Consider the following 26,703-nt stretch of genomic DNA (forward strand, 5'->3'; position numbering starts at 1 on the left):
TTACAGACTTCAATGAACACAAATTGGGCCATAAGTAATAGCACATTTAACCCATGAGGAAATTCAAACAGTTAAGATGTACATTTTCAAGAATGGCATCTAAATTTGATGTCATTGAACTTGGAGGAACCTTTGGTCTGATCTGTAGGAGTGATAACTACATGCAGGTATTCCTAAATTAGCTGAAATCTTTAACACCTCTGAAGTTATATAATTTGCTGCAGAGCAGACTGATCTACTTCAGGATATTTCACTGTAGCACAGCTAGCCAAGGGTGAACATGTATCCTGTATCCAGAGTATCATCAGCAGGAATGCTGCAGTGTGTAAAGACACTGAAAACCCAAGAGTGTCTATTTACCAGGATATTTTATTGCTTTATTCACAATCATATTTAGGAACTATTAACGGTACTTTATATTTATGAAGGCCTTCACATTCATGGCTTTTCCCTATCCTGTAAAAACAAAATAATCTCTAAAAATGTGCTGAAGTAATTAGAAAGGTTTGGTAATTTTTAAACTGTGTCACAAAACAGTAATGGCAACTGTGCCAGGCAGTGGATGGGATTATTGCTACCTTGTTTATTGTGGCCTCATCAGCTCCATGAACTCTCAGCCAGTTTATGAGCTCAGGGTCTTCGGTCCCTGTGCCAGTGGAATGACGATGACGGACAGACAATCCAGGAATATCTGGAACAAGCATATTTGAGACAAGGTTTTGTGTTGCCAAAGCAACCTTTTGTCATTTTTGACTTCTCAAGCACTTCAGTGAGCTTTTGCTTCAAGTGTAGAATACCAGTATACCCATAAATAAATGCCAATTCCCAAAGAACACACTTAATTACAATTTATAGACAGTTATACATTAATTTCTCTGCTTGGTTAAGGGTATAGTTAAAGTAGTGTGAACATTGACACACACAACATTTTTCTGCCCTCTTCTGAAAATGACTTTGCTAGTACAAAGCACATCAATTTCACTGTCACTCTTTCTACACTAAGGTTGTTGCATCAATTAACTGAACTGTTCAGTGTAACTCATACAATTGCTGCACAGGCAATGTCTTAGGCTGAGGATCAGCTGCTTTTGGAAGCAACACTTAGAAGCACATTACACAGAAATATCAAACTGCATTAGCACTTCCACCTTCTTCAGGGCAGACACAGCAAACTCGGCTTTTCTCAGTAACATTTAAGTTGTATTTGCATCTCACCAATTAAGTGTATTTGCATCTCACCTCTTGAACTTTCACTGTAACAATTGGAACAGTCTGTAATTCAAGGAACATATATCTAAACATACTAGATTATCCTCTTTAGGAATAATATTTATTCAGTAGGATATGAGCCTTGCTCTCTTCCATATAATCACAAACAAAAATATTCAAATCATACTCATTCCTTGTACTGTGATTAACAAATCCAGTAATTTGTTTCCACAATGCACATTCTTACTTCAGAGCAAACAATAAAGCATCTTTGCTGAGGCTACCTCAATAAAATGGACAGACATTTAGCTGGCACTTTGTCATCTGTAGCAAGTATGAAACTTTTCTTCAAAAATTCTTCTCACTTACCTATTGGCTGTGACCTGAGCTGTAGGTTCCTGATCTCTTGATCTTTTTCTTCTATAGCTTGATGCAAGAGGACTTGAAATTCTCTCTCCTTTTGAACTAACTCCTCCAATAACCTGTGAAGTAATGAGGAAAAAAAACCCATTTCCTTCAGTAGCTTCAAATTTTCAGGAAAGGAAAGATCTTACTATACCTAAACTGGAAACATTCATGGCAAAGACAAGGACAGAATTCCTCAGTTTTCACTGAAGGTATATTCTTTCACTACAAATTGATTTTGATCTATATCAAGACACAAACATTCATACAGAAGCCCCAAACACACCAGCATCCACATAAACATTCACCCACTAAACAAGTGGTATGGTAGAATATTTCAGTAAAATTTACACACCTGTGCTCTGTTTTAAACAAAACTGGAACTGAGAACAAATATCAAAGTGGTTCATAATCTAAGGGTTAAACCTTTGTAAGGAAAAATGCCAGTTCACATCTCTCCACCAGACATTTTCAAAGGTATGGAAAGGGTAGAGCAGTGATGAAAATGTGGTGAAAACATATGGTTGCACTTCATAAATATGAAAAAGCTTCTCAACCACACAAGGGCTGTCCCTTCCTCACATATAAGGTACTTTGTGCCTGCCCTCCTAGACTATATTAAGAGTGAGAAAAGAGGAGGCAAAATACTTGCCTACTTCCCTAAGCAATTATTTCTGAGAATGTAAAGCAGAAGTAAAGTGAAACTCATGTTTGACCTCCTTCATAAGACAAACCCAGAGAGAAACCTGGAGAGATTCAGTGGCTAGCACCATTTGAGCTGATCAAAAGAAAATAGAATCTAATGGAAAATTAGTATGTAAAACTGCTGCAATTTGTTCTTTTAGAAAAGTGGTTTAGAAAAATGCAGGACTTGTGAATGATATCTTATCAGGAACTTGGTCAAAATTTGGACATGGAGAGCAGATTCATAAACCTAAAATTGACTCCTGAGTCTTCAGAAGTTCTGCCTTGAAAGGACTGCAGCGTCTTCATCCCTTTCTTGAAACCTCTGTCAGCCTGAGAACTGTGCAATAACTGTTCTATTTCAGCATGTTTCCTTTTATTTATCCATGTATTATTATTTTTTTTTCATTTATACCAGTTGAGCGCTGCAACCCTTTTCTGAAAGACAGGAATTCAGTTAGAAAATATGCCACAGAAGCCCCTTACCTGCCTTTGCACAGGGGTAAACTGATTCCCACATGATTGCATTGTAAAAACATCTTGCCCTACTTTTAGCTTGCATGCAGGCCCACTAGAAAGATATTTGCACTTGAGTGCTTCCACACCTGAGCTAAGAAACCTTAACAAGTCCACCCTGCATGGGAACAGAGCTGCTTGCTGCATCTACACCCACAGCTTGGGTGAAGGGTGTATTCTCAGTGCAAACTGATACTCTGTCCAGACAGGTCACCTTTCAGTTAATTTATTCCTAGTCTATCTATTCTGGTTGGAAAAGGCCTTCAGGGCCAATAAAATAATCCATTATTTTCCCCTGATAACTGCTTGCTGCTTGTGCCAATAAAGCTTTCATAAATTTTTTTTTAATTCTCTATTATTTATTAAAAATTTCTGCATGAATGACTGGATGTGATTATTTGGCCAAAGGCTTTGCATTTGAGAAATTTACAGAAGCAAAATGCTAGCAAAAAAAAGTACCTCTACAAGCTGATCACTTTGGAGGCTATTCCCCACCATAAGCTGGGGAAGTAAAGTGAGTCAATCTAAAATATTTATGTATTTCTCTAGGTATAGCAATAAGACAATCAAAATATTTCTCAGTGGTCACAAGTAAAAAAAATTAACTGTGACATAAGGACCCCAAAATACTCATACTTCATTAAATACAGTACAGTCTAATGAATTACTCTAATTATGGCAACCTTCTCAGACACATGTAAAAGTAAAGTGTAATTTAATATTTTAATTTCAAATGAAAATATAGCTCCAACACATTTTCTACCAGGATGACAACTGTCTTATTGAAGACATGTTCTCTTTCTATCAAGGTCACATTTAAAATTTACTGAGGTCAGTGTCATAAATCACATACTGCAAAAGCGAAATATCTATTTTAACTAGACTATTTGGTATATTTTAATGAAAAGAAAACAAAATATATAGAAGATGATTTGGATTTTTCTCTGACATTGCTTAAAAAAACAACAAAACCTTAAAGAACCACTTTTCACTTGCACAAAGTGCAAGACATATTTCTGAAAAAAAATGCAATATCCAAATTTCTGGTTCATTTCTTCTCTTAAGCAAAACACCTATTTTCCCCATCTTTCTCTATTTAATAAAAAGCTAATGGTTGCTGGTAAGAACAGATTCTCCCTGCAGTGACTTCTGTGCACAAAACAAATCTGAAGTAGTTTCCTTATGGAGTTTCTGTGTAGCTGTCTATTAGCTTGAGTTCACTTGCTGAGAATAGCTATAGAAAAGAACAGCAAGTTCTGCCTTAATGGAAACAAAACATAACACCATTTATCAGCCACACAGAGCACACCAAAGAGAGAAAAAGCAGAAGTTTGGCAGCAAGTCAGTTTTTTACAGACCTTCCCTGAAAGGGCACCTGAAATCAAGTCTGACCTTAACTTGCTTCACTCTGGTTTTGTTGAAATTCATACAACTATGTAAGTGATCAGTCACAGCTAAAAAAAGGATGATCATTAAAGGGAACAACTTACACTGCAATGGAATTTTGGCACTGTCACTAGTATTCCAGCTTATATATATTTTGAAAGCTAACCAAAGCATATTGCTGTGAGCAGGCTAGTGTCCCTGCCTCCTGATATCCAGACTTACCTGTTAGTCTCTAATTTTAGCCTGCCCAGCTGGACACTCAGTGATCTGTGAGCAGCCTGGGAGTCATGGGACACCGTAGAGCTGAGTGTGCTAACACCTGAGGTAGCTACTGCATCCTCCAAAACAATGCAAGGCTGCTGGATGGTTTGATTCTGAGGCTGTTCATCTTGATCTTCAACTTCTATATCATCTTGATCAGCTGTATCACTTTCAGATGCAAGGCTAAAATGTGGCCTCAATTCTATTAAAATATAAGCAAGAGAAAAACCACCAAAGAAGTTAAACATAAGTTAAATATTAAAACAAAAGCAGACCGAAGTGACTGTTTCCAGATCATCCTATAGCTTTGGTTACAACAGACCTGAAATTTCTGTAACAGGACAAGAGATATTTTCTAGGGGTTTAAGATCACTCAAAACATAACAGCACCTTTGTTTATGCAGATTATTATTCTGCCTATCAAAGAGCTGTAAAAAACAAACATCTGTATGAACATGATTCCTGATTTGGCTGCCATTTTATGACAAATTGTGCTGAAGTATCATGTATAGCAGAGTTTCTTTTGCTTAATTTCATTCTCAGTAGTTTGCATTTTCTTATGCGTCTGACTTGAAACATTTTATTGAACAAATAACCATTATTTCTTTTCTATCCAGGTATTCCTGCTGTTGCTGCTCTGGCATATTTAGCATTCCATCCTTATAAGAATACCATGTTCACAAAAAAATTGCATTCAAACATAAAGAAATTATAAAAAGGCCCCTCTCCCAACAATTAAAAGCACACTTCCCTTCTCCTTATCAGAGAGAACGCTGCCTATTTTGTAATGATGCACATCCACACAACTACAAACACAAAGCTATACCCTGGTTTCTGTTGTTCCCTGTTTAAACTACCTGCCAGAGCCTACTAGGTATGCAAGATATGTATACTAGATCTGACACTCCTACACAACCTATTAGTGTTAACAACATCTGTTTGTTTATTCTAACTATTTAATATAAATCTTTCTTCTTTCTTTCCTTCAATTGTGGCTCCTTATTTCTAAGAACTCCCCCTAGTCTCCTCACCAAAATGTAATTTTTTTCCTGAATCCCACTTGCTTTATGCCCGTTCTGCTGAGTAACTAAACTAACAAGTATGTTTATCTTCCTTACAAAAGAAGCTTTTGTTCCTTGATCTATTTCACCTCTTCATTTCAATGCTACATACCTTCCTCAAGGTATATAGCATTGAATATAATAAGGTCAACAGAGCTGTGCTTCCTCTAAATTCAGGAAAGCAGATTTATTATGTAGCAGTTACCCAAATATTGCTAGGCAAATATGTCTGGATTTGCTTTGAACTTCTGTTCTTATTAGCAGGATGTACAAGTTCTTTGCCATTGTTCACCACCAGGCAGCATAATATTGGCTTTGTACCATTCCTTAAACATCCCATAACTTTTAGAAGTCTTAAGGGCACTGATAAATCTCCACATTATAAGAAAAATAATTAAGAAAAAAAAGTGAGAAAAAGGGAAGGGAAAGTAATCAGAAGTAGAGAAGCAGTAGATGATCAGTGCCTGAAAACCACTGGGGCACAGAGGCTTTTGTTTAAGCTTGACCACCTACAATTTATGCTGTCACTGAGCTGTATGGGGAAGAACAGACTACTAAGGAGGAATTCCACAGTTACTCCTATTACACAGCAGTGAAGTACATGCCTGTAAGAGGTGTTCAGCATTCTAATCAGAAGACAGGAATTTGTTTGTGACTTGAAAGTAACACATAAACTCTACTTATATCTTGTTGTTTGTGCTAGGGATATGGAAAGTAGGGAGAATAGGAATAGATGAAGCTTTCAAAGTAATTTTCAGATCCCCTTATTGATAATCTAAGACTCAACCCACTGCAGGAAACAGAAATGTAAGTATTCTGACTTAAAGCATTAAATGAAAATTATTTTGTGATATTTGAAAATATCACCATTAATTCCATTACCATTAATTCCAGCATTAGAAGTTAAGAAGAAGCAGAAAAACTAAACTTGGAAATAGGTAGAGAAGTAACAGAATGGGCTACAGTTTCATCTAAACAGACTCTTTCCCTCAGTGAAACCATACACTCTAAAGCCACATTTAAAATACAATGTAGAAATTGCAGGCACTGCAGACCCGTTTGTTTGGTTTTGGCAGGTTTTAAGTCAAGGTTTTGGGGTTGTTTTGGTTTGTTGTATTTTGGGATTTTCTTAAGACAGCTTCTGGCCATAAGCAATAGGCTGCATTTTGCACCTCAAAAAATTAGGTCCCAGAGCACCTTAACCTACTACTACTCACCGTGTTGCAGAATCATTTAGATTACACATTGTGGAAAGGTGCTTTCCAATGCAGCTTGAACAATACACAGATTAATTTCTGAATTGCAAAACAGACAGTGAACAGGAAAAAGGCCACTGCTGGTTTCAAAATCTTAAGTGAAGCATCATGATCACAACTCTAAAGCATGTTTAAAGAGATCAGCTGATAAACATTTGCTGAGTATTAAGAATGACTCACCTGGGACCAGAATTGTAATAGCAGTCTGCACAGCTTTTCTGATTATGCTGTCCAGTGCAAACATCCAATGTGGCTTAATATTATGATTTCGGAGAACTTTATTGACCTAGTGAGAGAAAATTCAGTTCAGATATTACATATCCCACAGCTTAAAATGAGAATATATGTCATATGAAGTGTTTAAACTTCTAGATGCTATATCCAAGCAGATGATTACAATTATTTCTTGATAGCAACATTATCAACTTCATCTATTTTAATATAAGTCATGCAATATGTTGTATTTTTCATCAAGTACTGGTTGCTGTGTTAGGTGACTGTTGATGGCTGTGATACTTAACCTTCATGGCTGTGGAGAGAAACTTCAGAAGAATGCAAGCAAGACAAATAACAAGGACTATGTTATGAAAGGCTTGCAGCTGAAGCTAATTAATCTTGTTACTTTTTTTGGCATCACTTTTCACTGCTTGCTCTGAGCACTACTTGTCTTTTCCAAAGTACAATTGTAGGAAATATAAAAGAACTAATGTAATGCTGCTCCTACTTAATTCTGAAACTAGTTAATTAATGTTAGTTTAAACAATTAGGGAACTTCATTTGTGTGCTGTACCATTTTCTCTTTCCTTCTGCTTCTTACTTTATACAGTCTAATGGTTTTCTACACTGGTTTGCTCCTAATTGCCTACAGACCTGCTTACAAACTGCTTTGAGTCATATTTTGCATACAAAACTATCAAGTTCCAGCATTATAAAAAAAGGAGCAACTACTGATAATGAAAAAAGTGGAAAAAAGATACTTCACTCTTCCTAAAAAAGGGATAAGTTCAATTCCCTCATTCTGTGATAACCTTTCTGTAAAAAATGACTGAAGTCACACAAATGGCGCCTTCAGAGGATACGTAAAAGTCACTAATCCTACTATTTTCACTGCCAAAAAGCAAGAGTATTCAGTGATGCAGTAATTTATGCAGGTACCTGCACTGGCTTTGGTTGGGATGGAGTTAATTTCTTTCACAGCAGTCCACATGGTGCTATGTTTTAGACTGTGACTAAAACAGCCTTGATAGCACACACGTTTCATCTCCTGCTGAGCAAAGCTTACATGCTGTAAAGGCTGCCTCTGATCCTTACACTGCCCCAGCAGTGAGGGGGCTGTGGGCGGATAAAGGCTGGAGGGGCACATGGCTGGCACAGCTGGAGCAGCTGACTTAGGAAATATTCCCTTTTGTATAAGGTCATGATGGGCAATAAACTAGAGGCTGCTTTTTCCAAAGGAGCTGCTGCTCAGGGACTGGCTGGGCACAAGCCTGCTGTTGGTGACTGACTGCTTTTGCAACACTTGTGAGCTTTTTTCCCCCCTTTCACTTATTTAACAATCTTTATTTTGACCCACAAATTTTCTCACTTTTGGTCCTTCGAATTCTCTCCCTCCTCCTGTTGGGAGGGAGTGAATGAGTGACTGGGTAGGGGTTTTCCTCTACCTGCCAGCCAGGGTCCACCCAGCACAGCAGTGCCTGTGTCTGCTCAATTCTATGGCCGATGGCCACGAGATGGCACCTGGACACTGTGTTTGGACTTGGAGAGCTGTGCAGTGCCAGGGGAGCCTGCCTTGGGCCTGACACCTGGGCAGCAGCTGCCCCGAAGGCTTGCCCACTGCCCTCTGAGGCAACACAGCTCCCTCTGCGAGCACTTTGCACCTTCCCAAACCAACTGCTACCAGGACAGTGACATGTTTAGCTAAGTCTAGCTTTACTGAGAACTGAAGAAACAAAATCTAACTTTGTCAAGATCACAACCATCCATAGTAATGTGATTTAGTTATTTATATGACATCACAAAATTACTTTTCCTTGGTTGGTCTGATAAGGATGTTGTGATTATTAAACACTGTAACCTAAGATCAGCTTATTAAGTACCAAAAGCAAGGGAAACACTTTCCCTCACTTTTAGCAGTACCTCAGTCTCTGCAGCATCTGAGGTCTTGATACTGTCCTGGATTTCAGTGTAGAATAGAAATCTATTGTATGGCCAAAATAATTAAGATTGCACACATATAAAGCAAAGTTTTTTTTTTTAACTTTCTGTGGGTTTAGTTAAATAACAGATAGTAATGAAAGAGACACTTATCAGTTAAAAAAAGCAACTTGTAATTATGAAGTTAACAGAAAGTAAATTTTTACTGATAAGAATACAACCCAGGAAATTACTACCAAACAACTGATGCCCAGCAACATCTTTATAAAAGAGCACAAGTATTTGTACTATTACCCCCTGCATTGTTTTCTTGACCTTGTATTCTTGTTTTTTCTCCTCCAGTATCAAAACAATATTAATATGAGATTAATAGAGAGAGCTGAAAACATACTCAAAAGAATCAAAAACTTTTGATTTGTAGAAAGATCTCTTTCACAGATTCATTTAACACTTATTTTTAATAAAAGCATCTAATCTTGTTAGTGTAGTCTATGCAACACTTTACATGCTATGCCATCCTTCCTGACTTGTCTTCTACTTGTCTGAGTGCCCCAGGTTTGAATTCTAAAAGGCTCATCCACCTCAAATACCTACCTGAATTGTCATTTCATTTTTACTACATGACTTCAGTCTGGACAAGTGATGTTCAGTACAGCTGCACCCTCCCATGTTCATTATTCATCCTAATAATTAAGCCTAACTGTTTGGGAACTAACACTTAAATACATACCTTAAGAAAACATTTGCTGTTTGTAAACTGGCTATTTAAGGGCTACCCATGCATGTGTTTGGCTGCTCAATGTAGGAAATGATAAATCTTGCATTTATTATCAGTAGAAAAGTAACAATCCTCCTTATCCTACTTATTATAAATTGAAATGATAATTTTAGTTTGGCATAAATCTGCTAATCAAAATACCAAAAATAAGAATTAATATAGTATTACAAGATAGATAGACTACTATGGGGGGCAATGCATTAATTTATAAGAGAAGTTTAAGAGATCTGCATTTATGTAGGATAAACCTGACATTTATTGTTAGTCTTATTACCCAGGAAACCTTCAAAAATGAGATTTTTTAAAAAGGCTTTCCTGCCTTACTATTATGACACAATATTCACACAATTATTCTGAACTTGCTTTATCTTTAATCAGTAAGATCTCAGTAGTGTTCAGGGTCTGTGTCCTGCCAAAGGATCACAAGGCAACCAAACCAAGTCACTGCTGTGGGTTCAGATTTTGTTATTACAGTTTCAAAGCCCTCAAATATTATTGTTTCAGCAGCTCTGGGTGGAAGTTAAACAAGTTCACTTTGGTCCTGGTTTATTTCGTTTTTTTCAGTTTAGGTGAACAAATTTCTGAGTAAAAATGCAACTTACAGCATCTTGAAAACCAAACAGCACAAGCTGCACTTGGCTGATACCATGGCTATCAAAGTCCAACTCCAGCTTCAATTTTGAAAGCGTGGTTGCGATGATTTTGCGATCAGTGGACCGTACAAACTCTCTGAGGCTGGAAACGAGTGTTGTGATATGTTCCCATTTTAGCTTGGGTTCTTCAGCTCCCTGGCAGAAGAGAGGGGAAAAAAAATAGTTTTGATAGTCATCTTTTTGAAACATACATCCAGAAAGACTTCAGTCAATAATGTCAGCTGGCACTATGGGTTTTCAGAAACTCTGCTGCTATGGTTAAGGAGAAGGTGCAGCTGCAGGTCAGGTGCTGGTGGCAGCATAACTGCAGCAGCACAGAGCTCTGGGGCTGGGCTCCCTGGGGACAGGCAGGGGGGAACTCATTGAGCAGGTAGCTGACTTCATTTTACACCATTTGCTGAAGAATGTGTGCACACTGTAGTGTGTATGTGTCTTTGTACAGCAATGAATAAAGATATGAATAAATATACTGTGCACTGGGTACTACAAATGACTCATAATTGCAAACACACACATGCTTTGCAGTGCTTCTAATTTCTGTGTGCCTCTCAGAGACAATGTGCAAAGTCCTACAGCAGCATTTAAAAGAAGAGATTAGTCAAAGTTATGCAGGAGGCTTACAAAGGTACTCCTTGTTTCTTATGTAATTTCCTAATTTCCCTTAATACAGAACTTCTACACTTGGCTGTTCTTAAAGCAAGTCTACAAAGATCTCACCTTTCTAGTATAAATATTCATATGCCTATTTTTAAAAGCTTTTGTGAGCATGAGCTACCAAAAGCAAAAAGCTCAAAAGCATTCATCAGAATAACCAGCCTAAATAACCAGGAAGCAGAACACTGTATTTGCTCTTATAATTAAAGTTATGCTAAGTGAATGCCAATTTCAAAGCCAAATCTTAAATTAAGCCAGAGTTGTAGTTCAACATGAAGTATTAGATGCTTATTCTGAAGGAAGTAAAGTAAATATTTATATAGACTAAGGATATCCAACATTGATTTCTGTAAAAGAAGGACATATGGTGTTTGGTTCTATTGCATTTGCCAGTTTTATGCCATGAATGTTACGGCTGGCCAGACACCAAGAACTCTTGTTTGCCAGTAACACTGAGCTTTTAACTACACTAAAGTAATTCTGATCAGGATGAAACAAGGATAATTTTATTGAGAAAGAAGCTTAAAAAAACTTCTAGTGCAGTCAAAAATACCACTGACTAAAACATCCACCTAAGATAAAAGGTCCTAGCCTCTGATCTTGATCTGCTTTGAAGAATTCACCTGATGATTTTCTACGCAGAAGTGGATCTCTCGCTGCTCTGCAGTAGCCAATCTTCTTTCCAGGTAAATAATTAAAAAGCCATTAGGGCAGATAGGTAAAGGCACACCATAGCCCTTGACTAGAGGATCCAAGTCCACCAAGGCACTAGGCACCATGGGGACAGGAGGAGCAGTATGACTTGCTAATTAGAAATAGTGACCTATTTTGTGAGGAGCATTCTCCTCCCCTAGCCCTCAAACCCAATGACTTTGCTGAAAGCTTTCTTGTGAAATGTGTTTGTGAAGAGAAAAACTCTATGAAATCCTAAACCCTGATGAGGCCCAACAAGCAAGCCAGGCTTGTTCTATTAGTAATTTCTTGCATTTCTCAAGGGAGAAAACAGTCTTTGGGAGTCAGAGCTCAGCATCCTTTTGAAGGGCAGCCAGTCACATGAACATGAGTTTTGAACTCTTTGGCTCTAAAATTCTGTGTCTCTGCTTCTCTCTCAAGCTGTTCCAGCCCAAGCTGAGAAAGGCATGAAACACTGAGCTCACTCTCTGGGATTTGTGATTGAGTTTCAGCCTCTCACAATCACTGATTATTACTTGCATACACATGCAAAAACTGTGTCTTTTACAACAACACTCTCACAAAGCATAGATCACAAATGTCTTTCTCACTGCCTTATCTTTTAATATTTTCTGTAGTTACTAGGATAACTGTGGGTTACTCTCTCCCCCTCCCAAGAGTTAGAAGCTGTTTTTGTTTGCATGTCACCCATTTCCATTTACATGCATAATAATCATACTGGTTTGTGTCAGTTTCTAAACACTAGTGTCTTTAGAAGATGAGTTGTCATGTTTTATACAAATGTTTTAGACCAGCAATACTTTGCCTTGAGAGTGAAGTGAATTAATTAACTACTACCACACACACAAACAAGAACAAAAAATCCTGTCATCCAATTACAGTGTTGCAACACTTAGCAGTGAGGTCATGATCTGTTATTTCTTCAGTGTTGTCCTGAACTGATACATCATCATAATGAATCATCCCCACAAAAGAGTGCCAAAAGGTCATTCTGCAATTATTTTGTTAATTGTTGTAGCTCTCACAATTACTACATCTTCCCTCCTTACGTGCTCCCAACCACACTGAAGGATAGCTGCAATTTGTTTTCTTCCCAGCCCCCTCTTTCCCCTGTTCTGGCTGTTGGCTAGGAGGCAATGGTGTATCCATCAGCCCCATTTTTTCTATACAATAGCCTAACATAAGGCCAGAGCAGGCCAAAGGACCTAAACCTCCCTCTGTCAAACCAGTCAGTCAGAACACAGAACTTTAAAAGGGGGTCAAGATAGTCCACTCCTGGAGATCATCTACCGTATATGAGTTACTCAAATTTGAAAAGCACTGGAAAAATAGAGTATCATGAAAACATGTTTTTCTGTTGTCTTGCCAGTACTAATACCCAGGTATATACATAGTAATTACAAACAAAAAAGGCCTATTTAATGCATCATGAACAATTTCAAAGCCTGTTTTTAATAGCCCAAATCAAACAGTAAAAAAAAAAGCTTACATGGTGTATGCTTTCTAGTTTAATCAAACTTCATTTCTAGTTGTTTTACTATGTTTAATTTCAAGAGTTCCAGGTAACTGCAGAGAAGTCTTAGAATTCCGTAAAATTCTTGCTGCCCTCTGAAATTACCTGAGTCAGAGCTTCCATCAGGTTCCTCACCACCTGCTCTTGGTCCTCAGTTAATATTCTGTGGAGGGTGGCTCTCCTTTCACTATCCTTCTTCAGCATGAAAAACCCAGAATCTTTCTCTTCAGGTGAAGGAGGTGCACTGTGATCCTCAAAATGTTCATCTGGGATGCTGAAAAACACAATGAAAAGAAACATTACAAAAACCATCCTGATGCACACATTCCTAATCTACTGTCTAACAAAAATGTCAGGTAGCTCTTTACCTCAGAAAAAGGGACCGGATTCCCTTCCCATCTTTTTCTCCACAGGATTTGGCTCTTGTTTTGAAAGAGAATGGATCAATTTTTAATTCTGTATCAGGTGAGACAGAACCATATTCACTGCTGCTACTTGTATCTTCCACCAGAACAGGGACAGGTAAGGATATGCTCCGAAGATACTCTATTTGTATAGGAATATTAAGAAATTAGAATTTAATAATGCCATCAGAGTTTTGAAGTGAAGATTATTTTTTCAGAGGAGACAGAAAAACTCCAGCCTTCCCTCATACAAACACAAAATATTAGAGAAAAATTGACAAAAAACACCTAAAACTTTTTTGTCTGGAATAGAGTTATCTTTCAGGTATGTTTTTATTCCTGAAAGATGGAAATGCTGGGCTTCTTGCGAGTTCATTCACAGAACTTCAACACTGAAGTGAACGTGCATCCCCTATCATGACTTCCTGCAATAGGAAAACTTTTCTACAGGGTAAGTCGTCCAAGCACCTTCCAAGATCTTAATATTATGGGTGTATATATTTATACATACACTACATATAAGTGTAGATACTAAAACAGATATTAGATACATTTCTTCATCAAATTCATTTGTACAAGTTTAATTAATTCATAACCATTGACTAATAATAATAAACATGCAGTGAAGTCATAACTTTTAGTTTTAAATCCAGAGCACACATTGCCACTGCAGGAAACTACTCATATCTATTTCACATACGCACATTTCAAAATGTACTTTAATATCAATTCAGCATGAAGGTAACTATGTGTGTGTTCAGTTCCCTCCTGCACTCTCTCAGTTAATTTCCTGAAAGAGAGGAGTATCCTGTATCCTGGTCTGACAAGGGGTCCCAAATGCATTCTGGTTTGTCACTTACAGAATTTAGTCTAATAAAAATCTATGCTATCATTCTCCATAAACCTTGGTTCTGTGGCTACTATAAAACAGCCATTGGTTTCCACCAAAAGTCCCCACAAATGACAGCACAGCCCTACAAGCCTGTATCACCCACCTGCCTGCACAATTAAGCCATAGTCTGGTAGGATTAAAAACAGTACTTCAGATATGCACAATGAGTTAGATGTTCCTAACAGAGAAGGGTCACTTATCTTCACAATTGTGACCACTTCTCTTTCCATCTCTTTAGTGTTGAGAAATTATACCAGGATAAGTGCTAACTACAGTATCTACACAGTTATGGTTTTGATGGAGAAGTAGGTTAAAACTCACCATTTTGGTTGGCTGAAAGGACTGTGTGAGAAAAGGAAAGAGAAAAAAGGAAGTTAAATATGCTGAAATTAACTGAGAAAAGTCTAAAGGGTAACTTCCCATTTTTATGGATTATCTCAATTCTCCTGGCTGCAGTCTCCAAAAGTGTAATCTATTGCAATTTAATTTTATTCTGAGGGGGTGGAAACCACAATAAAAGTGATCATCAACTATCATCTCTTTACCTGATATTTTTATTTCTTTAATATCATGCTAAAAATATTACAGAAGATATTTTCCCAAGTATATATCTACACACAATAGAATATGTTATTACTGCTCTCAAAACTCCTTCGCTACTTTCCATAATTGAGAACACTACAGGAAATGAACACTTCCTGAAATGAAATTTCATGAAACAAAAATAATGCAGTGTATGCACATTTGCTATGGGACAAAGATTAATTCTGCTTATGTAGAAAACTCCACTGAGATTTAATAGCCTGTTCTAACCTTACACAAAATATACTCTATATAAATATACTTTCAATGAAAACATATGCAAATTTAAAAAGAGGGAAAAATGAAACAAAAATGCAACAACCATAAAAGCTGCACAAAATCACAGACTTTTAAAAAATACTAGAAATATTTCTATAAATTGACTTCTGCGACAACATGGTAACAGAATTCTGATACAACAGCATTTCTGCAGTAAGCTGCTAGTAGAGAAGGCCACAACTGAGCATTCACATGGGATGGAGATCCACTGTGTTCACCTTAAAGACTAAATCGGCAGTTCCAGGAAACATGGGCAAGAGGAAACTTCCAGATTGAATTTAGCAATGCTTACCTGAGAGCTTTGAAGGAGACTTTCTTTTCTTGCTTGAAACCTTCAAGAATTCATCTATAAGTAGCTCATGAGCAAAAGCTCGTTTATCAGGATCTGGTTCAAAGCAACGCAATATGAAAGCCTTGGCTTCTGCAGACATGGATTCAGGAATTTCTGGGTGTATTTTAAACATCCCCACCTGAGACAAATAAAGGGAGAAACAATGGCCTGAACTGTTCTTCCCCCAAACACTAAACAACACCAAAAAACTGTTTAGATAGTAGAAGTGGTATATCATTTTCAGGTTTTAATATTAACCTTATACAACTAGTTTATTAATTCAGAGAAAAAAAACCAAACTATTACAAACTGCATAAACAATTGCATTTAAAAATCCCCACAGCTGCAAGTAGAGGCTCTTCACAAAGCAGAGAACTGTTTCTTTTTCTCAGTTTGGTGCTTTTTCTTAACACCCAGGCTGCTGAATATCTGCTATCTTTCTACTAATCTATTCAAAAATACACAGTGCTCCCTCTCAGGTGAATCAGATTATTGTTCTTAAGAGAATCCAAGCACTTATTTTATCTCCCTTTCTTGCAACCTTTAATTCTCCAAAACAGTCATCAGATTTCCTATGTTTAGAAATATGACTCAGCTGTACGAAAAAGATATCTGACCTTAAACATGGCTGCTTGTGGTTCTCCCAGTTCATAAAATGGGGGTTTCCCTGTAGCCATCTCAATGATTGTGCATCCCAAAGACCAGATGTCTGCAGCCTTCCCATAGCCACGTGGCCCTTTGTCTATGATCTCTGGTGCCATATACTGGAGGGTACCTGTTTAAAACACACTCTTTTTTGTTTACTTAGGTGTAATAATGCTGCAAATAGATAGCTAAAAGACAAGAGGAACAAAATGACTGAGGAGTGAGCAATATGAGAAGAGTTAAAAAAATCTCCTTTTATTATTCAAAATTCAAAAATTTTCACATGCATTCTATATAAAACTCAAAATACTGCTCAATATATTAAAGCATTTGGTATCATCCAATGATCTGGAAATCACTTTTCAATGTCAATGACAACTGCTAAATGTTTCAATGAGCTTTGGATCAAAGAGAGCTTTCTTTTTTTTTTTTAATATCTTAAGATTAAAATATGGGAAAGAACTCTGAATTGTACCCAGAGAGGAAAAGGAAGAGAAACCTGAGATCTTAACCTAAAAGAGTAGGTGAGATGAACATTTTCTTCTGAAGTAAGGGAATTAATGTGACACATCATCCTGCACTCTGTTCCTTTTTCAGAAGCAATGGAAGGGCAAAGGATGGAATTAAAGTAACAGCCACTTCTCATTTTACATAACTATTTAATGCAGTGTCACTGCATGATTTAACACCCAAATCAAATTATCAAGCAGAGGGAGGAGTAACTGAATGACAGGTTCTGCAGATATGCAATTCTGGCCATGAAGTCAGGATGTCCAAGCCAATCATGAAAGAAAAAGATCAGCAAGATGAAAAAGCTACATGCACAAAGGAGACAGACTCAAATAAAGCACAGGAGAGACACAGCTCTTCTGTTGTAGAGGACTTTGATGTCACAAGTGGAACATCCAAAACAGCACTCTCTTTGAACAGTGCATACAAGTACAGCGTGTAGCTTAAGATTATATCTCCAAAAGTTATTCTTCCAGTAACCTTTTATACTGATTTGAAGTCAATGAAAGTTCAGCATCTGTGGATTCTGACCCTACATACACAGTTCGAGTGAGGATAAGAAAAATCTCCTCTGGGAACATACCAGTGAAGGTTTCAGTACAAGGATTGATTCCTGCAAGTCTCTTTGATGTTCCAAAGTCCGAAATCTTTAACACTCCACTGTATGTGTTGATAAGCACGTTATCACCCTGAGGAAAAGAACATGCAGAGCAATTATTATTCTCTGCAGACCCTTTATCTAAGACTTTTTGCATAACCTATTTCTACAACACACTCTTTACTAAGTAAGTGACTTCTTAAGAGAGGAGATGAAAGAGAAATCAATAGTGTTCCTGCCATATGCAATCCCATTAACAAAACCTTCACCTTAGAGTGAATTTCCCCTCTTACCAGAAGGAGTTCAAGTTAAAGAATACTAAAAGAGGGAAAATGGCTTTTTTTTAAAAAACAAGACAAGCACTTTTTCATCTGCAATCTCCTTGGAAAAGAACTTGCTAATTATACGATCCACAATCTTCTTCACCTCAATCAGATTTTATGAAAGTTCAGTCATGTCTTTGAAACCAGAAAACAAAGTATCTACTTTGTCATGTATTAGGTTGCTCTATGAGAATTTTCCTAAAATAAAAAAAAAAACAACATATTTTGTTGGTGCAAATTGAAATCAACAATGGTTCACCTATGTAACCCATGGCTGAGAATAGCAGAGAGCTTTCAGAAAAAAAGGTTTTAAATTACAGGGTAAATAAATGGTTATGCAGCTACATAACACTGTCAGGCTTAATTCTCTGCAAATCCTTACCTTTATGTCTCGATGCACTATTTGATTATCGTGGAGGTATTTTAATCCTTCAAGAATCTGCTTGGTGTAAAAGCCAATTGTCTGCTCATTATTTTTTAATGGTCCCCATTTTGATCGTAGAAGAGCAGAAAGACTGCCTGTAATTTTGGAGAGCAAAAAGTGAGAATAAAAATCCAATTAAATTCTGCTTTCTCCCCCAAAGGTAAAAAAGTAACAAGAAGCATCAATCCCAATCCAAGTGTAGGCATCTTGTCTATAACCAAAGTCCTCTCCAGTCAAATGCTTTCTTGCATCACCACTGGCCTGTGCAATTAAAGAGAGAGTATCAGTATCCCCTGGGCAGTTTGCAAAAACTGAAGCCCATGGGAAGGACTTGCATTGGAGAAGATCATGGAGGACTGTCTCTCTTGGAAGGGACCCCATCCGTGCTGGAGCAGGGTAAGGAAGTGAGGAGTCCTCCTCTTGAGGAGGAAGGAGTGACAATTTCCATGAACTGACCACTTTCCCCATCCCCCTGCACCAAAGGTAGGAGAAGAGAAAATCCTAAGTGAATCTAAGTCCAGAAAGAAGGGAGGGGTAGCAGGAACGTGTTTCTAAGATTTGGCTGTATTTCTCATTACCCTACTCTGATTGGGTTGACAATGAATTAAATGAGTCTCCCCTAGTCAAGTCCATTTTGCCTGTGAGGGTAACTCATGAGTGATCTCTCCCTGCCCTTATCATGACCCATGAGCCTTGGGTTGCATTTTCTCTCCCCTATCCAGCTGAGGAGCAGAATGACAGAGTGGCTTTGGTGGGCACCTGGGATCCAGCCAAGGTCAGTCCATCACTGATTTGTAGGTAAATGGAGCTCAACTACTATAGCAATGATCTGAGATTTATTGGTAGCACACCATATCTAACTACTCAAGCAGTTTGAAGACACAGTTTTCCCAATTGATTTCAGAAAGAGACACTGTAGAATATTACATCGGTATGAAATATGTCTCATGGCCCTATTATATGTTTTTATACTTTTAAAATGCTAAAAAAACCAAAAAAACCAATCAACCACCAAACCAGTCTTCTCCCAAAACTTACCACCTGGCACCTGTTCCATGAATATTTTGATGAAGCCATTCTCACTAAGAGAACCTAAATACTGGACAATGTTCTTATGTTTGAGATGCTTATGCAAAGCTATTTCTTCATGCAGAGGTTGGGAGTACCTGGAAAGCAAAGAAGCAGTTTATTCTTCACCTTGGTAAAAAAAGCCTTGAAACAGCTTACTTTGAAAATGAGTATTTGTTAAATGAATTTAACAACACTGTTTGTGACCAGCACATACTAAAATATTATGTGTTCATATGTAAATACAAATAACATATAAAAAAATATAATATTGTGTATTCATACATACAAAATGTTACAAACATACATAGAGTGAGGAAAAATAATTCCGAAAAATAAACTACACTCCACTCTAATTCCAAGAGAACAGTTGTGAAAGTGGTTGGATTCATATTGGTGCCAAAGTGAACTAGTAAACTATAAAGCCAGTGTATAAATAAAAACAGTTCAATAATGAAAATTAATCACCATTTAAATTTTATGTTAGAAGCCTTTGCTGAAGTCTAGATGGGGCATCAGAGTAAGAAAACAGAAATAATTAATCAAGATATATTTAAAACAACAGATCGAAACAACTTTACCAAATTCAATTTAGTCCAAGGTAAAGTACTTTTAAGAGATATGCTTTTCAACAGCCTTTTTGGCAAGAAAGTTTCTGGAGTCAGGATCTGTCTCCAGTGTTGAACACCACCAGAATTCAGCAGCTGATGTGCTGAGGTAATGTATTAGTTCCATCCTGAGACTCTTCCTAACTTAGGCCTGCCCTAATCCTTCCCTTGGAGGTGGGTCAGCTGCCAGATTTTGTGTATTTTCTGTGTATTTCTGGCAAAATGTAGACAATATGCTGACAGTCCGGTAGCTATCTTCTCTAAAGCACTAACATCTGTGGCAACACTTTCAGGGTAGCTGAAATAGATGAAGGACACTGACCTCCTTCTGTCAGTCCAAATGTGAAAAGTAGTTGCAGCATTTGCAATTGAGATTGTTGTGGGAAAAGTACCTGTGACTTTCACTCCCTTTTATCACCTCTCCCTCAAAGAGCATCAAGCTACTAGTGGAGGTTGAACTCTTAATATGGTGTAGGGAAAAGAAAAAAAATGTAATCATCTGAAAATTCCACTGGAGAATAACTGTTGTAGAAAATAACTATTTGGTTAATGAAAAGTATGATTATGCAACTCTGAGTCCGTTTACTAAAAACTAATTTGAGTTTTGTCTTACCTCTCCACATGATTATAAATATTCTGACTACATTGTTAGTCATACAGAAATGCAAAATCAAAGATTGTATTCCTGAGTTCTGCTAATGAGATATTAATTCTGAGCAGCAGCAGAGAGACCATTATAATTCTTCCTCCTGCACTTTTAAACAGCACAGTTGAGACTTGAGCAACAAAATAATTTTTCAAATAAAGTAAAGCCATAAGAAAATTTTTCCCTAGGATGAAGCACTTTTTGTTTTAGAATTTAATCAATAGAAGACTTTAAATGGTATGAACAAAAATTCTTAATCATCATCATAGAATGGTTGGAGTTAGGGAGCGACTTTAAAGCTTCAACCCTCCTGACATGGGAAAGGATATCTCCCACTGGACCAAGTTGCTCAAGGCTTTTTCCGAGCTGGCCTTGTCAGTCTCTCTTCCCTTACCTGCCACTGCTGTAACCCTGTCACAGAAGGCCAACAAATTTGTTAGGTGTGATTTGTCCTTAGTGTTGCCACGTTTGCTGTCACCAATCATCTCATTATTTTCCATGTGCCTTAACACAGTTTTAAAGAGCACCTATTCCATGATCAAAATCAGCAGAGAGGTGGAACCTTTATTAAGTTCCCTGGGTCTTCCTTATTCCCTTTTTAAAAACAGGGGGGTTATTTCCCTTTTCCGGTCCATGGGAACCCATGGATGCAACTCTTCAGGCCCCATGGACATGTGCATGTTCAGATTCCTCAGATGGCCTCAGACCTGATCTTCTACAGAGTGTGGTTTTTGATTCTCCCAATCCCTACCCTTGCTTCCTGTGGCTTGGGTGGTGTGGCTGGAGCAATTGTTGAGGACTCAGCCTTCTAATATCCTGGATACCCAGGCCTCCTGTTTCTTCCTGGAGAAGGTCCACATGTTCCCTAGCCTTTCTTTATCACAATGTACTTACAGAAGCTTTTCATGATGTCCTTGACATCCCTGGCGAGATTTAATTCTGTTAGGTACTTTTGCTTTCCTAACCTGATCCCTGGCTGCTCACACAATATCCAATTTCTCTGTATTCCTCCCAGGCTACGTGTCCTTGCTTCCACCCTTTGTAGGCTTCCTTTTTATGTCTGAGTTTTCCAGGAGATGCTTTTTCCTTCAAACAGCTGTCCTGGCTTTTTTTCCTAGTTTCCTCTTTGTTGGAATGGAGAATGCGTCTCTGTAGTCTAACATTTCCTGACAAGTATATTATTCAATAGCTTTTATTCAACATATAGCAAAATTGAAGACTCACTGTTTTTTGCATAGAAATATTTTAATTTCCAGCCCTGCCTGACTCAGAACTTATATATTTTTTACAAATTCAAAAGGTGGTAATTCTTACTTATAAAATAATACAAATTAACTTCAGAGATTGTTTTCTTTCTATAGACTTCTTTCAAGGTGTGAAAAGATCAGGTTACAACTAACCAGAAATGAATTAATAAATTTTTCTTACTTTGCTATTAAAAGAATAATACTTGAAATTCTTTCTGGAAGCCTCTAAATATTTAGATGAAAGACTAACAGCTTCCTAACAATCTCTTTTTGTGGTACCCTTTGCACACTGAACCTGAAACCTTTTCTGTTAAAAATTCTTTTAAAATGTGTATTGGAGAAGAAAAATCTGAATTTTTTTTTCTTTGAAGTAGTTACTGCTGTATTCAGGCTATCTTTCTATTAATCACAGTTGTTAAAAGAAAATTTCTTCTAACATACACAAAACTTGCAACTATTTTGGGTCAACAGATTATTTTATGCAATAAGGCCATACTTTCTGGGAAATCATAACATATATTGAAGTTCAATTTGGAATAACAATATAGAGGATGGAAGGATTCCCCTCTCCATAATCTAAGTTCTAATACCTTTAAGAGATTATGAGAATGGAGAAATTATTAAACCACATATCCATTTGACCAGCCAATCTATAAATGAGTTCCAAAAGATCAAGAAGGGCTAATTTTTAAACATCAAAGAAAAAATAAGTCAGAACAGAATAACGAAAAAGATAGACCCATGAAGAAGAAACTGAGCTAAGCTTGACAGTTTAATACAATCAGTTTCCCTTGGAAACTCTTTAGATTTCATATCACTTTTATCACAATATTTGTGGAAATCTGCGTATACAAAATAGCATAAGACTATGAAGACCGGTAGACTTCATATACACAAATACTAAGGACATGAAGTGGCTGGTCCTTACATGGAAAACGTAATACAGGAGAAAGGGTTACACATACAGAGACACTCAGCATTAAAAAAAAATTAACAAAGAGATTATTCCACATGATTTATTCTAATGTTGAGGCTTCAAAATATTTGGTGCAAAAACAAGAAAGAAAAATGTCTTTATCAACAATTCAGGCCCAGAATTTTAAAGGACTGCACAAATAATGAATTTCAATAGGTCTTTTATGAGGACATGCCAGAGTATGTCTAGGTAGATAGGGCTCATGACCAGGTGTTTGAAGTAATATTCTGCACTTCAGTGGGTTTTTTTGTTTAGTTTTATTTTGTTTCAAAGAAAAAACACTAGTACCAAACCCAGCAAACATCTAAATTCTCAATTGTGATCACAATCTACTCCACAACTTGGAAACATTTAATTACAAAGAAAGGGAACACTACTATATACCGCAGACAGGTAATTTATTGGCAGCTTTGTCAAAGAGGCACTCTGATCAGCAAATTGATTGAACACATTAATGATGACATCATGTAATGCCCAAAATTTGGAATTAGCCAGAGTTACTATACCTGCTGTCTCTCTCTGGGATTTCTTTAATTGCAATTCTGACTTGATTGCTCAGATCTCGTCCTGCATACACAATGCCGTACGTTCCTTTTCCCAGAATGACTCGCTCACCATTCTCATCATACTCATAATCATACTGCAGAGCAAACAACAACAACATGAAATGGAGCAGAAGGATAACACTTATTCCATCTAACCCTGTGATCATAACTAAGGTATCCAAGATGCCAGTAGCTTTCTGCAGAACACAGAGGATGAAGGAAAAATAACACTTTAAGATGACAACTGGGATGCTGTGCAGACACACCAATGTTTCCCCAGTGGCTTCTGAGGTAGCCTTTTCAGGGAAGAGCTGAGCTGGGCTGTACCCAGTCGGTGCAGTTCCAAATCGCGTCTCAGAGAGCAGCTCCCGCAGCTCTGCCAGCAGGAGCTCTACAAGCAGAGCCGACAACAGAGGGCACTCACTGTGCACCAGACGGAGAGCCCGGCTCCTGCTCGGGCACAGGGAGCAAGGCAGGACACACTTCACTCCTCCCAGGGGCTCTCCTGACCTCCCCACGGCTTCCAAAACCAGCACAGCCTCAATTCTGACACTGCCAGGTCTGCCAGCAGACTGTGCCAATGGAGGTTAGTCAGCACTGCAGCGCATTAAGCGTGGTTTCAGCTGAGTTGGAATTTCAAACAGCCTAAGGCCAGCCCCAAAACATTTGTTAGAGAGATTACCAATGGGTCCCCTTGTGTAACGCAGACACAGAATTTCACAAGCTCACTCCTGTGCTAAACCCAGTAGCTTAGGCCTAGTTAAAGTATTTTTTTTATTTTCTTCCATATAAAGACAGCTATCTTTTTAATAAAAGAAAGAATTCACTACTTCTTTTAGTAGTTTGTTTCAACAATGAATTATTCTCATGGTTGTCATGCCTCTTAATTCATTTTTTTTGTTTTCATTATTAAATTACATTTTTATTCAACAGAGTAAAGAGACCATTAGCACATTGCTATTTTTCCTGCAAAAATACTTACCACTGTAATGAAGTCACCCACTGCTTTTTTTTTTTGCTAAAATAAACAAACAGGCACCCTAAGGTTCTCAACAGAGGCTCTTTTTCTCTGCCCCAAGTCACCCTAGTGGTTTCCCTGTGTTCAATCTCTGATTTCAGAGAGAGAATGTTATAAAATGTGTTATAAAATGCTAACATCAAAACGGGGACAGAGAGCTGTCTGTATTCATCACACAGCACTGACTCTCTCAGTTAGTTATGGATGTCTCTAGAGCTTCAAAACACCAGAATTTCATATGATAGGACAGGGGCTTAGGTATTCTATTCTGCTCCCTGCCACCTAAAAGAAGGCTTAAACACCTTAAGAACTGCAATTGCACCCAATAGTCTGGTACTCCCTCTCCAACTGTGTGTGTGTCCAGATAAAACTCCAGGTGAGAACACAGTGTAAACAGTAACTTCACTAATTAACTTCATTAATCCCTAGAAAAGGAATGAATAATTTACTTCAGTGAAGTACTAGACTAGAAGCCCATAATTTTGTATGTTGAGAGAAAAAAAAGTACAAATACCTCTAGAGAGTCTCCATCACATTCCCCTTCCTCTGTAGTCTTCCCCATTTCTTCAGTGATACTGTTCACCATGTCAAAAAATCTGTACCAAAAATTAAAAGGAGAGGAAAAAAGCAAACACACACTTGAGACAGTAACTTGAGACAGTAACTTGAGACAGTATAGGAACAAAGTAATGAAGGAATCAAGAGAGGAATTAAGTACAGTAATTATTATTTTATATGACTACATATTATGTAATAACAATGTATATATAATCTGAGAATCCATATAACTTATACAGCCAGTATAAATTCAGTATTCAAGTTTGCATTTCTTGCAGAAGAAAAATTTTGTTTACATGGTTATTTAGCCATCAAAATCTGAAGTTTTTCTACTCCTTTTGCATGTGCAAAAAAATCCATGATATCTGAAATTACTAGTGGAATTAGTATTTCAAAATCCACAGCTCAGTTGAAATGCTTATCCTACACCACATTTCTTTATGTCCATTGAAAGCACTGAAGCATCATGAGAAGTGCCAGGAAGTTTTGCTACATTTGGAAGAGATTTTGTAGTGTAGGAAGGCTAGCTTCAAGTTTTTCCTTGAATGGAAAGGATTTCATAACCTTTCATTTAAAAAAATACTACTATAAATTCTACCCTTTTGAAAGAAGGCAAGTACAAAAACCATGTCATGCTAAGGTATTGCTTACTTATCTCTTCAGAAGAGCTCAGATGTGAAGTGGAATGAACAACATCAAGAACCTATATGAACTGGAATGGATGAAGGACAAGCTAGAGATTGGGCTTTGAGGTGGATCCAGTCATTAATAGAGAGCACTGCAGTGCTTTTAGGCAAATTTGCAGCCGTTTTAGCACAAAAAGATGTGAAATTTCCTTTGGGAACGCTTCCAGGATCAATTCAACACCACAGCCTCAAGCTTATGGAGCAGAAACACAGCTTAGAGAAATGAGACACCCCTAATCTTGTGCAACAAAGCTTTGCTAATTTTCCTGCAGAGACAGAAGTACAATCTTATTTATGTAAACATATGCTAATAGAAAGGAAATCAAGTGTGTTGGTTTTTAATTGTAAGTAAAGCTGTATTTACAGTTACAGAGAAATCTTGACCAGACTTTGTTGTTACTCCAATGTTCCCACTTCAATAAGTCCTTCTGAAGTTTAGGATGCTTTGTTGAACTGGGGGCACACACTTTTAGTAAACCATAATATTGTAAGTATTACAATACAAATCCCAGAAAGGTGTGTGTAAAAAATAATTAGATTTATAATTGTATTTGCTTCTAATGTTTGCCTGAGCTTGTTCTTTGACCCTTCATACATCAGATCTCCAGTGTATTAAGGTACACAGGATGCTGTACATTAAGCTTCAACACAAAACACACTGATCACTGAGGATGCTCAGATCAACTTTCACCATAGTTCTGAAACAGTCAGTCCCTGTTGTGTGTGCAGGGATCTATCCCATCACAGGCCATGGCTTTTTTAAATAACACTGTGACCCACCTTCTACAATGAAGTTCTGTGCAGAAATAGATTTGAAAGTCATCCGAGTTGTGCAGCACATACAAGAAACAGCATCGTTCTTCAAACTTTGAAATGCTGAAAGAATGGCCAAGAAAGTTATTGAAAGATGCATTTAGACTTCTACCAGTTTTGTCAAACCATACAGATCAACCCGTTTAACATCAGAAAGCACCAGATTAAATCTGAGAATACATAGCTTTTCCTTATTGTAAAATGACTCTTTTGTATCCTCCAAAGTTCACATTCTGATGTTTGCTATCATTCAGCTTGCCCTGCTAGTCTACACATTGCTCAACAAATAGTAGGAGCAAAGAAATTCAAAGGAAGATTTCCATTGAC

At 37.5% G+C, this 26,703-nt stretch overlaps 1 protein-coding gene across 1 annotated transcript in view; it reads right to left on the reverse strand.

Moving 5' to 3' along the window:
• The window catches only part of MAP3K5 (mitogen-activated protein kinase kinase kinase 5), a 98,452-nt gene that overhangs the window by 1,871 nt on the left and 69,878 nt on the right, over positions 1 to 26,703 (reverse strand). The window contains exons 13-28 of the mRNA XM_071433704.1: positions 26,344 to 26,439; positions 24,834 to 24,915; positions 23,263 to 23,396; positions 19,250 to 19,377; positions 18,170 to 18,306; positions 17,450 to 17,555; positions 16,329 to 16,486; positions 15,673 to 15,850; positions 14,841 to 14,861; positions 13,592 to 13,769; positions 13,329 to 13,497; positions 10,313 to 10,498; positions 6,959 to 7,064; positions 4,423 to 4,663; positions 1,579 to 1,691; positions 579 to 691 (exon numbers count right to left, since the gene is read on the reverse strand). Of these exons, the coding sequence (XP_071289805.1) occupies positions 579 to 691; positions 1,579 to 1,691; positions 4,423 to 4,663; positions 6,959 to 7,064; positions 10,313 to 10,498; positions 13,329 to 13,497; positions 13,592 to 13,769; positions 14,841 to 14,861; positions 15,673 to 15,850; positions 16,329 to 16,486; positions 17,450 to 17,555; positions 18,170 to 18,306; positions 19,250 to 19,377; positions 23,263 to 23,396; positions 24,834 to 24,915; positions 26,344 to 26,439 (2,146 nt within the window). The remainder of the gene's footprint in view (positions 1 to 578; positions 692 to 1,578; positions 1,692 to 4,422; positions 4,664 to 6,958; positions 7,065 to 10,312; positions 10,499 to 13,328; positions 13,498 to 13,591; positions 13,770 to 14,840; positions 14,862 to 15,672; positions 15,851 to 16,328; positions 16,487 to 17,449; positions 17,556 to 18,169; positions 18,307 to 19,249; positions 19,378 to 23,262; positions 23,397 to 24,833; positions 24,916 to 26,343; positions 26,440 to 26,703) is intronic.

This window comes from Agelaius tricolor, unplaced genomic scaffold (assembly GCF_023055355.1).
Source record: "Agelaius tricolor isolate 1412-34295 unplaced genomic scaffold, bAgeTri1.0.p SCAF_1, whole genome shotgun sequence".
Classification (NCBI taxonomy): Eukaryota; Metazoa; Chordata; class Aves; order Passeriformes; family Icteridae; genus Agelaius; species Agelaius tricolor.